This window comes from Pangasianodon hypophthalmus, chromosome 7 (assembly GCF_027358585.1).
Source record: "Pangasianodon hypophthalmus isolate fPanHyp1 chromosome 7, fPanHyp1.pri, whole genome shotgun sequence".
In the NCBI taxonomy this organism is placed as follows: domain Eukaryota; kingdom Metazoa; phylum Chordata; class Actinopteri; order Siluriformes; family Pangasiidae; genus Pangasianodon; species Pangasianodon hypophthalmus.
The window spans coordinates 30,371,511-30,389,215 of record NC_069716.1 but is presented as its reverse complement, the minus strand read 5'-3'; the positions used below and the strand labels follow the sequence as shown (position 1 = coordinate 30,389,215).

General features: G+C 40.2%; 1 protein-coding gene across 2 annotated transcripts in view; it reads right to left on the bottom strand.

Moving 5' to 3' along the window:
* The window catches only part of LOC113524735 (anoctamin-1), a 60,519-nt gene extending 47,523 nt beyond the window's left edge, over positions 1 to 12,996 (bottom strand). The window contains exons 1-3 of one of the 2 annotated variants that reach the window (XM_034305835.2): positions 12,888 to 12,996; positions 7,419 to 7,545; positions 1 to 268 (exon numbers count right to left, since the gene is read on the bottom strand). The exon at positions 1 to 268 is cut by the window's left edge and continues 23 nt beyond it. In XM_034305835.2, the coding sequence (XP_034161726.2) occupies positions 1 to 268; positions 7,419 to 7,526 (376 nt within the window). In that variant the 5' untranslated portion in view covers positions 7,527 to 7,545; positions 12,888 to 12,996. Of the gene's footprint in view, positions 269 to 1,892; positions 2,028 to 7,418; positions 7,550 to 12,887 lie in introns of those variants that run through there. The other variant, XM_053235383.1, reaches the window with a different exon arrangement.
* Between the last annotated feature and the right edge of the window lie 4,709 nt (positions 12,997 to 17,705).

Genomic DNA, 17,705 nt, shown 5'->3' with positions numbered 1-17,705 from the left:
GCCCCATCTCCTGCAGGTTGGCCTCGAACTCCTCGCGCCGGATGCGCTTGTCGTCGTCATGGTGATCGGTGACGCCCGGTTCAGGGTCACGTGCCCGGCGCAGGCTGCGCGTGAGCATGTTGTCCGTGAAACGGGACGAGTGGCGACGCGAGCTGCCCGGCTTTTTGATCTGGTAGGTGAGGACGTAATCCACACGCCGCTCTCCGTCGTGGAAGTACTGACCGAAACGACAGCGTGAGCTCTCATCCCGAGTCAGAGAATTCAGCAGCTGCAGAGAGAGAGCAGGCACAGACATCAGTGTGTGTGTGTGAGTGAGTGAGAGAGTGAGAGAGAAAAACACGTTCCTCTTTCACATTTCATTATAGTTAGAATTCTAACTTTATAATACCATCCGTCCCTTACTGATGACTTTAACCTCATTAATGGCAGTGTTGAGTTTATTAATTAATCACATGATCACGTGATCCGATTTGAGTTTAGTGGCATGGTGCTAAAACTGAGAGGGAAGAGTTTGGAGTTTTACAATATATTCTGTGTAAATGTGTTTGTTTTTTTTCTTCATGCAGAATCTGAATAAATTCACATGGTGTAATAAAATCAGTTTTCTTCTCACATCAGCCATTTAATTGGAAAAATCCAATGTACGTGTTTATATAATAAATATTCAATATTTAAATCATTAAAATTTTCCTTCTTAAACTAAATTGGTTTAGTAACTGCAATAAATAATGAGTTGAACAGCAGAGTGAAGAACAGCAGCACTTCAGAGAACCTCATCTCTAAACTGGCGCACGTTGTGTAGAGACCCTAAGCAGGTGGAGTTCAGTTCAGTTTAATTCAGTTTAGTTCCACTCTGTGTTCCAGTTCAGCTATATGTTTCACACCACAGTTCGTCTTTATCAGCTAGAAAAACAGAACCGGTGAGGAGTGTGTCAAAGCACCTGACCTCACAGATCTGTTACACACACACACACACACACACACACACACCTGTGCTCTACATAATAATATACAAATCCAATTAAAATCCTAAATGAACAAACCATTCCTGAACACAGTAGAAGACCATGTGACTGTAATGAGTTCGATCACAGCTGTGACATCACACACAGAAACTTTGCAATGTTAAAAAATCTAGGGATTTTTAATATTAAAAAATTTGACCCTTAACTTTTCTTTCCTCTTTAACCTCGGCTTCATGTACAAGACTGTCTTGTGACCAGTGGCACCCAAAAAGTCGTAGTTTATCCAGGTTCAGCTAAAAAAGTGATGCTCTTTCGAGTCCTCCTCAGAACTTCTTAATTCTTAATTGGGCAATCGGAAATCTCTCCAAGTCAATGGTGATGAAGGCTAATGTGAGAACCTTGTCTAACAAAAAGGCGATAAATTGGGATCATTTTTTCAAATTTAATCTCAGTGTTAATCCATAGCAAAGAGCGACAATCATGACAAATAGCAAACAAGATCATGCCACGTCTCGACCACTTTCACTCCAACACATTTTTCTTTAAAAGTAACAGTAAAACCTGAGCAACTGCACACACGGTTTACACGTTTCTGAGAAGTTTTCTACCTTCACTAAAATTGTTGAATAAACTTGATTGTCAGTCAACTGTTCCTAAAACCTACTTAAAACCCTGTTTAGCTTAGAACCCTGTTTAGCTTAAAACTGTGTTTATCTGTAGTGTAAATGCTACACATCGTGCTTGTCTTACACAGGTGAATACAATCACCAAAAAAGGAGGAATAAACAGCAGCTCTTCTGTCTGTTCTGCATGAGAGGAACGATCTGCATGCAGCAACGCAGGCAAAATGAATGGGTTTGATATTTATCAGATCCGTCTAAACGTCCTGGCTGAAACATAAACCAGCACCATCAGCGTCACACTCACTTGAAATTTGCCATGAAAAATCACATCCTTTAAGAAATGTCTTGTCTTGGCAGCCTCGCTCTGTTCCTCAGCCATCTTCACTTCATCTCCTGCTCTGAGATGCTCCAAGTCCACGTCCTGATATTAACCCACTGTCTATTAACACACACACATACACACACTTGACGTCGTACAGCAAGTCTAAATTCTCTGCCTGCTACTTGAGAAGAGTGAGAGATGCCAGGAGCTAATATTAGACAAAACTAAAGCTTAATGTCCAGATCTTCAAAGCACTCTCTCATTACCGCTAACACACGCTCCAGCAAACACACACTCTCACAAATCAGTTTAAGCCCAAACACACGACCGGAACGAGTTCTTGAAATATTTCTTTAGCGTTTGGAGCAGCAGGTTAACAGAGAAAGACAGGAAACACAGCCGAGTTTAAGCGGAACAGTGTGTTAGGATCATCTGTCACTGTGAAAATACACAGAGTCACATTCATTCACCCACAAAACCTTTTACTCTCCTCACGTGCACTCGAGACGTTCGTGTGCTGTCACTTCAGCAAGATAAACACATTTACAAAACACAATACACACCCTTATAACAGTGCAAATTATAAATGATAGATTACTTCATGTAGCTTTTTTGTTAGCTAACTGCAACATAAAAAAAACAATCAGTATAGACATAACACATCAATTTATTATTTTAAACTGGCCTTATAAAATCCATGTATGTTATATCCATATAAATTAAAATTAATACTGCTATATTCACGTGTGATAATAGACTTGTATGTAGACACTGATGTGACCAATGCTAAAACATTCTACTACAAGGGAAAGTGCCACACAAGCTCCAGAACACTTTATCTTCACTCCTTAACCCTTCTCATCCTCCTTCACCCTCCTCTCTGACTGCTGATGAATTTGCCATTTTCTTTGATGAAAAGATTAACAAAATCTGACAATTCCTCCCTACTGCTATTCCCACACTACACAACCCCTCCTGCCCTTCTATCTCCATAACACATTTTTCATCTCTTCCTAAAGAGGAGATCCTGCAGATTATCTTGTCCAGCAATCCCATCAGCTGACCACTGGATCCCATCCCTTCCACAATGCTTCAAACCATCCTACAAGACCCCTGTCCTTCATTTCTTCCATCATAAATAACTCCATAACATCTTGTCATGTACCAACTTCCTTCAAAACAGCAAGAAGATCATCCTAAAGAAACCCACTTTAGATACATTAAACATCAGCAACTACCAGGATCACTTCTCTTTACTTTCTAAAAGGTCTTGAACGTACTGTAATACATTCAGTTGTCTCTCTATGTTACCCACAGCAACCTCCAAGATCCTAACCAGTCTGTCCGCAAAGTGGCATACTCCACAGAAACTGCCCTTGTGGCCATTACTGAGAAGCTTCATAAAGCTAGTTCAGTAACACTGTCATCAGTCTAGATCCTCCTGGACCTTTCAGCAGCTTTCAACACGGTCAATCACAAGACATCCTGTTCATCCTCATGAGTCTTACCTGGAAGGACTGTCATATCAGGTGATAAAGAATGGATCCCCTGGTGTCCCACAAGTGGATCTTCTATTGTTCCTCTATACCTGCTCTCTGAGCAAGGTCGTGCTGTCTATACCCACTCTCAGTGAGGTCATGTCGTCTATACCTGCTTTCTCTCAGCAACATCGTGTCCTCTATACCCGCTCTCTCTGTGAGTTCATGAGTTTTCATAGATGGGTTTTTATACCACTGAGGACACTGAACTCATGCTCTCCATTCCTCCCTCACTCGCGATTCTGCTCGAATCTCATCACGTCTGGAAGACATATGATCATGAATGGCAGCTGAAACTGAGCAAGACTGCAGTGCTGTATATCCCTGGAGATGTGTCTCCATGTCAGGTTCTTGTGATCTCCCAAGAGAAGTCTCAGATCATACCATCTGTCACTGTGCATAACATTGGGGTAGTTCTGAACAATCAACTATCCTTCTTGCTTCATATTACTGAACTGACTCAGTCATGCAGATTTCTCTTTTACAGTATCAGTTGGATCAGGAGGCTATTTCTATCCACAGAGGCCACTCAGGTGATTGTTCTGTCCCTTGTTATCTTAAGACTGGACTACTGCAACTCGCTCCTGGCAGGTCTGCCCCTCCAAAAACTTCCGACCCCTGCAACTGATCCAGAATGCAGATGCACAAGTTCTCCTACTCACCCCATTGCTGTGCTTCCTCAACTAACTTCCTGTAGCTGCTGCATCACATTTAAAAAACTGATGCTGACCTTCAAAGGTACTTCAAAGTACTGATCACACCCCAGCTTGCAAAACGTTCCCTTCCAGCCTCTAATACTGCTTGTCTGAACCCACTATCGCTCAAGGTACAAGGAAATCTGCATCAAGACTCTTCTATGTCCTGTAGTCATGTGGTGAATGAATAGGTGTGACACTGCCTGTCTTCAAACCAACACAGAACACCTGCCTCTTCACTAAACACTTAACCAAGCAATACATTTAAAAAAAAAAAAAGAAACAACTAAATTCTTATTGTACTAAACGGTCTCTAACAGGGTTCTAGATTGACATTCTTAGGCTTTCAGATGCTAAACTGTCTGCTACAGGCAGTACAAAATAGTGCAGACCAGAGGTGACATACTATTTAGTGTACAGGTTGGTGTGCAGTTTGAGATGTAACTGAAGGTCTCTGTAGAGTTTTAGCTGTCATCATGAGTTAACAATAAAGGGTGAAATGTAAACTACATAGTGCTCACAAAGAAGTGAAACTGTATGAGCTTCATTGTAAAAGAACATCAGACCTGCTGTGAAGGTTACATTAAAGATTGAACAATATCCACTGTACACAGAAAACAGAATCCAGCTTGCTCCGAGATGAATAAAGGACACGAGTGACTTTAATAAAGTACTTCTATAAAACTCATCTCTGATTATGTAACTGCATAACACACATCCGGGGATGAGATATTTTTAGAGAAAGGGTTTGAAAACACACAGCAAGAAAACAAAACCAGACATGGCCTTGTGCACATCGGGTTCTCCCAGTGGGAATGGAGTGTCACTCCATCCTTAACAGGAAGACAGAGCAAAGTTCACTTCTCCTAGGGAACATAAGGATGTGGTGAAATGGGATGCCCCCCCCCCACTTCCTCAGTGTGATGGACTGAGATGAGATTCATGCTTTTAAACATTCTAAATGTCCTTAACCATTACGGGACAAAAAACATATCTAACTATCTCTCTCTCCCTCTGTCGAGCTACACATGCTACTCCTGAGATACCGGTGATCCTGACCCCAGTGATGGCTTGGGATTGCGATTGTCGTGGTGGCTTTGGGGCTGCAGTTGCCGTGAGCAGCTTTGCACTCAGGTCTCCATCAATGGACAGTGGATAGGTTCAACAAAACAGACTTCATGGGAAAAATATAATGAATTTGCTGGTTACACAACTGCACTATTTATCCATGTAGTACACAGTTATAGAAGGGAATGATTTATAATCGCACTATCCGTGTCACCCAGATGAATATGGGTTCCCTTTTGAGTCTGGTTCCTCTCAAGGTTTCTTCCACATGTCGTCTCAGGGAGTTTTTCCTCACCGCCATCACCTCTGGCTCGCTTATTAGCGATAAATTCATACATTTACAATTTATATTCTGAATGTCTTTATTTCTGTAAAGCTGCTTTGTGACAATGGGCATTGTTAAAAGTGCTATAAAAATAAAAGTGAACTGAATTGAATATTTACACAATATTCTGTCATGATGTTCAAAAAGTTCAAATCTAAATTCATAAACTGATTTCTGTTTTTCTGTCTGTGGACTTTTCTAACACTAATGTTTCTCATAATCCAACTGGGATCTCCTTATTATCTTTATATTTATTTTTTTAACATTTCTTATTAAACTAACAAAAATTTAATTACACATTTGTTTGTATAAAATATGTTTAAATATGTTGAGTTTTAATATGTTTAAATAAAAAATAAATACATATGAATTATAAAATTAGAGTAGAATTGTAACAGTAGTAGTGTAAAATCAGAGAAGTGTAAAATTAGAGTAGAATTGTGACAGTAGAAGTGTAAAATTAGAGAAGTGTAAAATTAGAGTAGAATTGTAATATCAGGGTAGAAGTCTAAATTTAGAGTACAATTGTAACATAGTAGGCGTGTAAAATTAGAGCAGAATTGCAACATTAGATTAGAAGTGTAACACAGAACCTCAAGTTAAAGCTGAGCTCCCTCCCAGTGACCTGGCACTCACACACTCACACACTCCACCAGCGATGTGTACTCCAGCCTGAGCAGAGTGAATGCACAAAGTTGCTGGCCCTGATGGCATCCCAGGCCGAGTGCTCAGGGCCTGTGCAGAGCAGTTTGTATGCGTCTTCACGGACACTGTCGACCTGTCCCTAGCCCTAGCAGTGGTCCCCATCTACTTCAAAAGAGTGTACCATTGAGCCAGTGCCGAAACATGCTAATGACATGACCCTCAACAACTTCTGTCCTGTCCCCTTACCAAGAAGGAGCATTTCTACTTGTTGAGGAGACTGAGGAAAGTTCATGAATCTACTGAGATACGAGTGACCTTTTATCACTGTACCATCTAGAGCATACTGACGAACTTCATCTCAATGTGGTACAGCAGCTGCTCCATCTCTGCCCGGAAGCCCCTCCACCGAGTGGTGAAGCTTACTGAACACTTTTGGGATGCATTCTCTTGTGGCTGAGTGTGCACAAATCCCCACAGCCACGGTCCAAAATCTAGTGGAAAGCCTTCCCAGAAGAGTGGATGAACAGCAAAGGGGGGAACAACTCTGTGTTAATGCCCATGGTTTTGGAATGGGCACATATGGGTGTGACAGTCAGCTGTCCACATACTTTTGGCCATATAGTGTACTTTTACTTCTGCACACAGACAAAATATATACAATTTGCACAATTTGGCAGATTCTTATGCTTGCACCTTAAACTCATTTGTACTGCAGTGTCTTTGGACTCCACTCATTTTACTTTTTCATGTACACTTATACACCATTCCACTTGCACCTGCAGTCCCTTATGAAAGTACTGAACAGCAAGATCAATTCTTTTTTGTTTGACAACAAAAGAAAAACAAAAGAATTGGCCTTGTTGTTCCAATACTTTTGGAGGAGACTGTATGTTCACTTGTACTGTACCATCTTGGATTAAATTAATCCATGTCTTTGGACTCTCATATGTTGCTGTTTACTCTTATATCATGCCATTGCACTGTTTGTCACTTAGCACTTTACTGCCAACTGACCTCATCTGTCCCCCTCTCGCACTACACCACCTCACTATTTGCATTTCGATTGCTTTTACTTGTAGGCTGCACAATGACAATAAAGTTGAATCAAATGTAATCTAATAGAATAGAATTGTAATATTAGAACATAATTTATAAAAATTAGAGTAGAATTGTAATATTGTAGTAGAAGAGTAATATTAGCATATCAGTGTAAAATTAGAGTAGAATTGTGACTCACGATGGCGTCCTGCTGCACGTATCCGATGTCTTCAATGCCTTTGATGTTGATAATGTCAACATGTGTGTCTTTGCTGGGGACAGTAGAATATCGTTCCGTCTTCATCATGACAGCCTGAGCGATTCACCTGCACATTAACACACACACACAGGTTGTGAGTGGGGGTTTGGGGCGGGGCTGAGCAGGGGGTTTGGGGCGGGGCTGAGCGAGCTCTGACAGCACCAGTGCTGATGTGCTGAAAGCTGCAGGTGAAAGGTTGTGCAGTGTGAGAACCTCAGGTAAGCTGCTACACAACACCAGCGCTACATGCAGCGTGAAGTTTCTGTGGCTCTGTGCAGACTATCAGCACACAGAAGTCTGTCACACACACTGCAGCGTTTTTACACACTGACAGTGACAGATGTGAGATAAATATAGGACTTTTGTTGGTTTGGGAGTAAAAGCATGATGCATATCTGAGTCCTGCACTCAGACACATCGTTCATCACAGCAGATAGGATCAGCGTTAGCAAATAAACACCACCTGCTAAATTTAGTGCATCAGATCCACAGAACACACTTCTGCATTTCACACACTCCAGCTGATACCTCACTACCGATCATCTCTCTCTCTCTCTCTCTCTCTCTCTCTCTCTCACACACACACACACACACACAATACACAGTCTCATTTCTGTACATATAACAACAACAACAATAATAATAATAATAATCATCATCATCATCATTTACCCATAATAACAAACATTTAATTGTAAATAAATAAATAAATAAATACAGAGTCATAAATAATTTATTCCTGGTAATAGTATTCTTTATGTCTCTGTCTTTACTCACAAATGCAAGCCACTGAAATATTCATTTGAAAGAATTTGCACTTTTGATATAATTTCCTACCTTGTTTCTGTGTCTCATAATAAACACTCAATGCATCAGCAAATATTAACTGTAAGCGTGTAAGTGTTGATGGCACAATTTTTATAAAATAATAAAAATAAAAAAATAAAATTATACACAAGTATTTATTTAATTATCAATTTTCAGGAAGGGTGCCAATAATTCTGGACTTGACTATAGCTAGCTGAAGATTGCAGATGATACTCTGCATGATTCCGGATAATAAAAACACAAACGTGTCACTTTTAATAATTACATGTCTTTAATAAATATGTTTAGACTGCTAATGAATGAATCATCAAATGACTCTGAACCGAGCCAAATGACTCAGCTGTAGGGATCAAAGTTGTCCGCTCTAGTATTTGTGTGCGTGTGTGTGTGTGTGTGTGCTTATATTAATTTTATGAATATCTGCGAGACAAAAGTTAAAGCTGGGGTTTAAAGGTAAACAACCAGTAAATAGATGGTGTATTACACGCGCGTGTGCGTGTGTGTGTGTGTGTGTGTGTGTGTGTGTGTGTGTGTGTGTGGTTCTGATCAAATAGTACATCTTTACAAATAAACTGACGCAATTACAGTAAATGTATTTAAAATAAAACTATTTCACTGTATAAATGAGTGTTGGTTTATTTGTAGATTTTGCTTATGATTATCAGTAATAATGTGAGACCTTAAGTTTTAAGAAAATTGTGTAGATTTTAATGTTCTTCCGTTACAAACGTCTCGTATGATGTGGAGTTTAATTTGCAGTAAATCTTTATAGTTTTGTGATTAATCTGCTTTATTCAGTGAGGCAGTTTGTGGTTTTGTTTCTGTCTGTTTCGTGACATTTTAAAATCACAGTGTGTGTGAAAATATCACTGTGTGTTTGAGCAGTGATGTTTCTTCCTGATGTGTGTGTGTGTGTGTGTGTGTGTGTGTTCTCTGTCCAGCTGTTCTGGATCATTTTGCTATCTCCGAGTTAAAGCCGTGTGTTATGTTGAACTGCGTTTAAATGAGTTTAAATAAAACAGAGTGACGGTTTAAAAGCCCCGGCGTGGGAATCAGAGATGGGTTTGTGTGTGTGTGTGTGTGTGTGTGTGTGTGTGTGTGTGTGTGTGTGTGTGTGTGTGTGTGTGAGAGAGAGAGAGAGAGAGAGAGAGAGAGAGAGAGAGAGAGGGGGGGGGGGGGGGGGGTGTTGGGGGGGAGGGGTGTCTGCAACTTCCTTTCAGTCTAATATTAGACATCAGACTCATGACATCAATATGGACATCCAAGTTTAATTCGTTTCGAATGGATGAACACACACACACACACACACACACACACACAGTCACTCTCAGAAGTGTGTGTGTATCTCGACAGGTTTACATTTCGCAGCACAGAGTCACACAGAATTTACTGTCAATATCGATTTCTCTGCTCGAGTCGAGTTATATTTATTTTTATTCTGACCTTCCAGAGTTCAAGCTAACAGTCAGCACTAACACACACACACACACACACACACACACACACACACCTTCACTTTGTTTTACATTTTTTCACTCATTTTAGGGCACATAATAGAACTCAAACACACAGTAGTTGTGTAGTTTTACTATGGAACTCTAACTAAAGAAACTACGTTAACCAGGCAGGGGATGTAAACACACACACACACACACACACACACACACACACACACACACACTTTAGTTCTCTCAGTGTTTGTGTCTCTTCAGCTCTCATTCCTCAGTCTGTGTATTTTCACACTCTGCTCTGTTTAAAGGATTACATGTGGAGCATTTCCACTCGCTCTTTGCTTGTTTTACACATTTTAACATTTTGTCTGTTTTTCCTTTTACTGGTGTTATTGTGCTGTTTGTTATGTGACAGCTTTGCTAATAAAGACCTGCAGTCTTCTTCATTGGTCTGGTTTAAATCTGACTCTGATATTAGCACTTGGCTAGCTGATGCTCTTTTTCAGAGAGCATGCAGAATCTGGGGGGGAAAAAAAGCACTTCCTCAAAGACTCCATGTTTAACTTATTGGAGCTTCCTAAACAAACCTGAAAGTGAAGCTTCACATTAATATTAAACACATCTGTCTGTGTGTCCATGGCGATAATTATTATAAGTGTAACCCTCTGGTTAAAGATTTCATATGTTAGCATTTAACAAGAACACAGGTAGATCCTGCTAGCTAAAGTTAGATAACAACCACAACAACCATTTCCACTATCTTTACAAATGAAATGATGTGTGAACACTGCAGCATGAGGAGGAAGTGCTAACATGCTAACATGAGCTAGTCACTAATGAAAAAAAGAACAATTTCAAAAATTTATTTCACCACTGAGGATCTGCAACACAGAAGCACTTTACACACGTTTGTCTCAGAGGACACACCATGTGCCTGGATCATTTCTAAAATAAAACTAAGATGTACAGTGAGTTCAGAAAATATTTAAACCCCTTCACTTTCTTCACACTTTACTGTGTTATAGATTTAATTGGAATATATCTACTTTTGTGGCAATTAATCTACACACAATCCATTATATAACAGTTAGTTCCAGTCCACTACTTTGATTACAGCGTTCTGAGAGCACTGGAGTTTAGTATAACAGCACTGGTACATTTCGCTGTGTGCTTCACTCTGCTTGTCTGTGTTTCCTACATAAAAATTCAATTTTAGCAACAGTTTGTTCCACTGAAACCGTTACTACACTTACTACACGCGGTCAGTTAGTCTGTGTATTACCATGGCAACACAAAATGCTCTATCCAGCTCTGGCTTCTCTGGGAAATATTTTTGTTGCAATGTCTGGCAAAAACCAGGTTCTGGTCATCAACTGGTAATACCATCCTTATTGTGAAACATGGTGGTGGCAGCATCAGGCTATGGCTGTATTTCTCAGTGGCAGGGGTGGGGAGAGTAGTGAGAGAATGATGAATGCTGCCAAATACTCAGGGGTCCTTAAAGAACACCTGCTCCAGAGTGCACATGACCTCAGACAGGGGCAGTGGTTCACCTTTCAGCACAACAACGTCCTGAGGAAAGCCCAGACGTCAACCCCTGGGAACATTTGTGGAGAGAGCTGAAGATAGTTCACAGTAGCTCCACATGCAACCTGACTGAGCTGGAGAAAGCTCACCCAAATTCAGGTGTGTAAAGCTTGAATATCAGAGGTATCCAATCTTCCCTGCAAAGGGCGAGTGTGGCACATGTTCAAACCCCGCTGAAACCTCAACTGCTTCCACCTGATTCACTTTTTTAATGGATTGTAAGGTGAGGCTGCTGCTTGTTTGGAATGAAAACCTGCAGCACAGGGGCTCTTTGCGGAGGAGACTGGGCCTCTGATAAGGTTGTAGAGACTTAGACAAGAAGAATAAAAGCTGTAACTGCTGCAAAAGGAGCAAAGTACTGAATAAAGGCTCTGAATTCTCTAACTGACAGATTTTAGTTTTTAAGTTTTAATAAATTTGCACAAATTATTAAAGACTTCTTTTCCACTTTTCCATTATGAATTATGGATTATTGTGTGTAGATTAATGGCCAGAAAATCTATAACACTAAGTGTGAAGAAAGTGGAGGCATCTGAAAACTTTCTGAACCCACTCTGTGTGTGTGTGTGTGTGTGTATGTGTATGTGTGTGTGTATGTGTATGTGTGTGTGTATGTGTGTGTAATAATAAATCATATTTATTAACTTGTCAGATTTATCCAGTGCATTAAACACTGCAGCTGCTTATAAACTTTATGTCATTTTTAGATCAGACTGTTGCTGAACTGTCACTAATGACCTCAAAAGCTACTTTTGTAATGAGACTTTTATGGAGCTGCACTAGATACCTAAGTTTACAGGTAACAGAGACACATTAAAGGTACCACAGACACAGGTACAGTTTAGTACCCTTTTATCTGAGGGTGTGGCTGTAACGCAAAGCACACAACACACACACACACACACACACACACACATCAACAACTCAAACTCAGCACAACAGTGAAACTCTGCAGTCCGACTTTAAGCTCACCTACAGCCTGCTTCATGCTGATACACACCACTGCCATGATAAAGCCTCTAGCGCGCGCACACACACACACACACTCGCGATTCTGTTTCGGAGCAGCTAGTTCTCACACTGGACTGACAGAAACAGGTGAAGGGACCTGAGATGATCTCGCAGATCTTTGTGTGTGTGTGTGTGTGTGTGTGTGAGTGTGTGAGTAAACAAGGAAACCAAATCAACAGCGTAAAAATGGCACGTGCATGTGCAAGAGCTGTCCACACACACACACACACACACACACACACACACGTGCCTGTCCCCATAACTGAATATTTCGGTGTTTATTTTATTTTCTGGTTAAATTCTAAGTCTCCACGTGAAAACCTCACAAAATCTCGCGCGTGCCGTTTCTAATGGACCAATAAGCTTTCAGAAGATAAATAAATCTAAATAAAAAACAAAACGCACCGCGCCTCTGCAGCAGCACGAGAGCAAAGACTCTGAAGTTGAACCAAAAACCAATCAGTTAAAAAGGGAATGAACGCGCGCGTTTTTTTTTTTTTTTGGCAGTAAGTTGCTTGTGAAGTTCACTTACCTGCGCGAGGAGAATCCAGCAGCGCGCGCTCCACAGGTGAGAAATCAGTCCGCCTGCTGCGCGCGCGCTCCGCCTTTATTCCGGCGATGATGCGCGCGACACCGACTAGAGAGAGAGAGAGAGAGAGAGAGAGAGAGAGAGAGAGAGGGGGGGGGGGGGGGGGGGGGGGGGGGGGGTTGTGCTATTAGAGGAAACCATTCCCTGTTTATTTTATAGTTTCTGGACCGGATGTCGCCACTGTGCTTTTATTCTTTAAAACATTACTGCATTTTTATGAATATCAGGACTCACACTCACACACACTCACACACACACACACACACTCACACACACTCACACACACTTATTAAAATAAACCTTTCAAGTGTTTTAGAGGGTTAGTTAAGGGTTCTTGGTTTCCTAAAAGGGTTCTAGTTTGGAGCACTGTCTGACAGGTTCCCTTGTTCTGTAATACAGAATATTACATTTTCCAACGGAATTACCCAATTTATTTCTAAACAGAGCATGATTTGTGTGTGTGTGTGTGTGTGTGTGTTGTGAGAGCAAGCTTTGTGGATGCAGATAAACACACCGCATCACTTCCTGCCTCAGACTCAGAATCTGTGCTTGTGATCTTAGAGTCGTGAGATCAGTGTATCTCTCCAAAAATAATCCTGCATTTTTAGTTAATACAGTAGCAAAATTAACCAGAAACAAGACCACCACGTCTTTACGATATTTTTCATGACAAAATTGGAAAAATTAGACCGAAGGTTCAGAGTATTAACGTAAAGTCAGACAGTTTGATTACCAAATATGTAGAAAACGAAATATACGCAAATCAGTAGAGCGATTAGAACCTTTAACTCCCATCCAACAGTCTGAACTAATTTCCTCTTCAAAATCATAAACTTCTGTACTCAATCCCTTACCTACACAAAATCAAACCTTTATTAAAAATAATAAAAGGAGATTTTCCTCACCACTCTCGCCTCTGGCTTGCTCATTAGGGATCGAAATCTATATCCAGATTCCTGTTAAACTGCTTTGTGACAAACTCTACTGTACAAATGAAATGTAACTGAACTGGATCATCTGGATAGTGTGAATTTTACAAAGAGGTAAAAAAAATGGCACATTAAAGCTGCAGTCAGTGCTTTTAAACTCCAGAGAGAGACTTTGATTTTAAAAAGCCTTTTTTGGTACAATAATCTTCCTTTAAAAACATATAAAATTGATGGAGGTTTGTACAGGGACCTCCAGCAGCCTCATGGGGCAGAGCCTGGCACCAGCCCGGACCACTTCAACCCTTTCAAACCAATCAGAGAGTTCTGATGTGCGACCTTAACCACATACAAGGCCTTCTTTCAAAGTCTGTCAGCAAACAATAAAATTTAAATAAAAAAACAAAGAGAAACATTTTAGGGGAAAAAAATAAAGAAAATTCTACAATAACCTGGTTGTATATATGATCATAAGTGTACAAACTCCTTGATTAATACTTTGTTATAGCACCTTTTGCATGTAATACAGGACTCACTGTTTCTGGGTAAGAGTCTACCAACTTAGAACATTTGGCAATTTTATTCCACTCTTCCTTGCAAAAATGCAGATCTATCAGTTAGTGAGGGAATCTCCTGCACACAGCCCTCTTCAGGTCAATGCTGTTGATAGGATTTAGATCTGGGCTCTGACTGGGCCATTCCAAAATGTTGGTTTTCTTCTTCTGAATCTGTTCCTTTTTTTGACTTGGATTTGTTCTTTGGGTCATTATCGTGGTCGAAGGTGAAATTTCAGCTGCAGGTTTTGAGCCAGAATGGATTGGTATTTGGAGCTAGCCATGATTCCCTCTATCTTGACTAGAGCCCCAGTCCCCGTTACCCCATAGCCCAGACATGTGAAGAATACAAGAGATTGTTGTCACATGCAGGAAGTGACCAGTACTCGCCAGATGTTCCTGCAGCTCCTTTAATGTTGCTGAAGGTCTCTTGGCAGCCTCCCTGATAAGTTTTCTTCTTGTCCTTTCGTCAGGTTTGGAGGGACATCCTGTTCTTGGTGATGTTTCTGTGGTGCTCCATCTTCTCCACTTGTTGGTGATGGCCTTCACAGTGTTCCATGGTACATCTAACGATTTGGAAATTCTTTTGTACCCCTCTCCTGAATGATACCTTTCCAGAGCGAGATCCTGTACATGCTTTGTAAGCTCTTCAGCAGTCGGATGAAACCAAGAAGATGTGGAGAAACTCGTACAGAAACAGCTGGTCTTCATTCGGGGTTAAACAGACTCACTTCAGTGTTGAAGGCTGGAAGGCAGGACTGACTGATAAAACAAAGCTGTCCTGAATATGTCAATCTAATTCAGGTTACTTTTGAGCATGGGTTTGAATGTGATTGGTTCATTCTGAGCACAGTCGCGTGAGCCATTATAAAAGGGTGTGTACACTTATGCAACCAGGTTATTGTAAGTTTTTTCCTCCTAAAAGCTTTCTATTGTTTTTTCACTTTAATGTTGTTGGTTGTTATTTCATGTTAAAGGTGGAAAAAGATCTGAAACTATTTATCTTGGTTTCATTTTTTCACATCACATAAACCTGCTATTTTAGCAATGGTGTGTAAACTTTTTATATGCATTGTAGGATCACTTCTTTAACACAGTAATGTGGTTGATTATCTATTCTGTTTCTCTTTAGAAGAGAATACCTCACTGACTATGGACTCAGGACTGACTGATAAAACAAAGCTGTCCTGAATATGTCAATCTAATTCAGGTTTAAAATAAACAAGTGTGCATGTCATATCCGATGCTCTCTACTCACTGTAGAAGCAGACAGGCTGTAGTAGCCTATATCAGTCAGGGAAAGAGCAAAAGAGAGAGAGAGAGAGAGAGGCTACAGCAGAGACCTTGTGAACTTTGACCCTAGTCTTCATGTTTTTGTCTTGACTCCTCTGCCTGGGAAGAATAGAGTCTATATTTAACCACTTTATTAGTTTATGTGGAGAATCACAAACATCTGCTGTGTGTCTCTGTGTGTGTGTGTGTGTGTGTGTGTGTTACTGAAGAATGCATATGGAACACACACAAACACACATGGAGGATATACACAGAGTTTTTTTATGTTTCATTACCCGAATGAGGGAATTTACACACTAATTCAGTTTATTTGACTTTACAGTAGAACGTGACGAGTTGATGATATCTCTGCAGGTTTGTGGGTGTGGCCTGTTCTGATTAGAGATTCATTGTGTAGAATTTATCCACATTACCATGTCACTCTATTTTAATACTGTTCATTAATACTGTGATAAATCAGTGTTTAATTCATAAATTAAGCACAGGAAGGAAGTGAAGAACTGGAGAATTGAAGAACTGGAGAACTGGAGTGACATTAAACTGCTGGTGTGAGAACGTGACAGCGTTGACTAATTTACACAGAACAAAGAACATTGGAACTTCAACTGAATTCAGTTCAAATCAATTTTATTTATATAGCATTTTTAACAATGAGCATTGTCACAAAGCAGCTTTAAAGATATCCAGATATAGTTATAGATTTAGATTTATCCCCAATGAGCGAGCCAGAGCTGATGGTGGTGAGTAAAACCTCCCAGAGACGACATGAGGAAGAAACCTTGAGAGGAACCAGACTCAGAAGGGAACCCATCCTCGTCTGGGTGACACCCGATAGTGCGATTATAAATCACACTTCTATAACTGTGTACTATATAGTCAACCAGTGCCAAGTGTGTTGGAAAGATCTTCATTATAAGCATCACAGCCGTTTTTTTCATTAGAGTTTTAGATTTAAGTCTATAAAATCCAGGTGAAGTTAGCCACTGTATAATGAATGAATGAGTGAGTAAGTTTATGTCACCAAATTGTAATTGTAACCAAAATGTATTTTGTCATTGGGCGTGATCTCGCTCCCGTAGCTAGCTGAGGTCTTTGTAAGCATTTAAAAAGTTGTTATACAGCTTAGGAACCTCTTTACATCAAGTGCGGATTGTCGGGTGTTAGGCAAGGTCCACATCATTAGGTTCCACAGCGCTCGGGTCCACAGTGTTAGGTTCCACCCACTTTTCAGGAGATCATCCATGTGGGGTGTGAAGTAAAGTGTTCAACTCTGTGTGTGTTTGTGTGTGTTAGTAAATCTCCAGAGTTTCCCTGAGACATTTTCTCACAGTGAGGCAGTAATAAACTCCAGCTGGGTGAAAGAACCCCCCTCTATTCATGTCACCCATCTCTCTCTCTCTCTCTCTCTCTCTGTCTGTCTCTCTAAGTTCAAGTTCAAGTTCAGTGTGCTTTATTGGCATGACAGTTTAGCGACCAAAGCAAAAGAATTTAACAATTGATACAAACAATAACAGTGAACAAAGGCATAAAATACACAGAAAGAATGTATGTAGTATTTATATCAGTTTATATAAATTATACAAAATATGAACTATTTTAACACATGGTATTATAATTGGATTAAATGAGGTTATGTTTTTCTACACTGTGTTCCTCAGGATGATGAGATGGAGACACCTGGGGGTCAGGAGGGATCAGTGCGTCGCAAAGAGCGCAGAAACTTCCAGCAACTTACAAAATATTTTAATTCACATTATTCTGCAGAACAGTTAATAATTAATTAATAGTAAATAAATAATATGAGTGAATTTTCTGTTTTTCAGGTAAAGGTATATGTATGTGGACAAATAGTGTTATTGTGTAACCAGGAAATTCATTATTGTTGAAAAAACTATAATGAATTTCCATGATTGCACAACTGCACAATCTGTCCATGTAGTACACAGTTACAGAAGGGAATGATTTATAATCGCACTATCGGGTGTCAC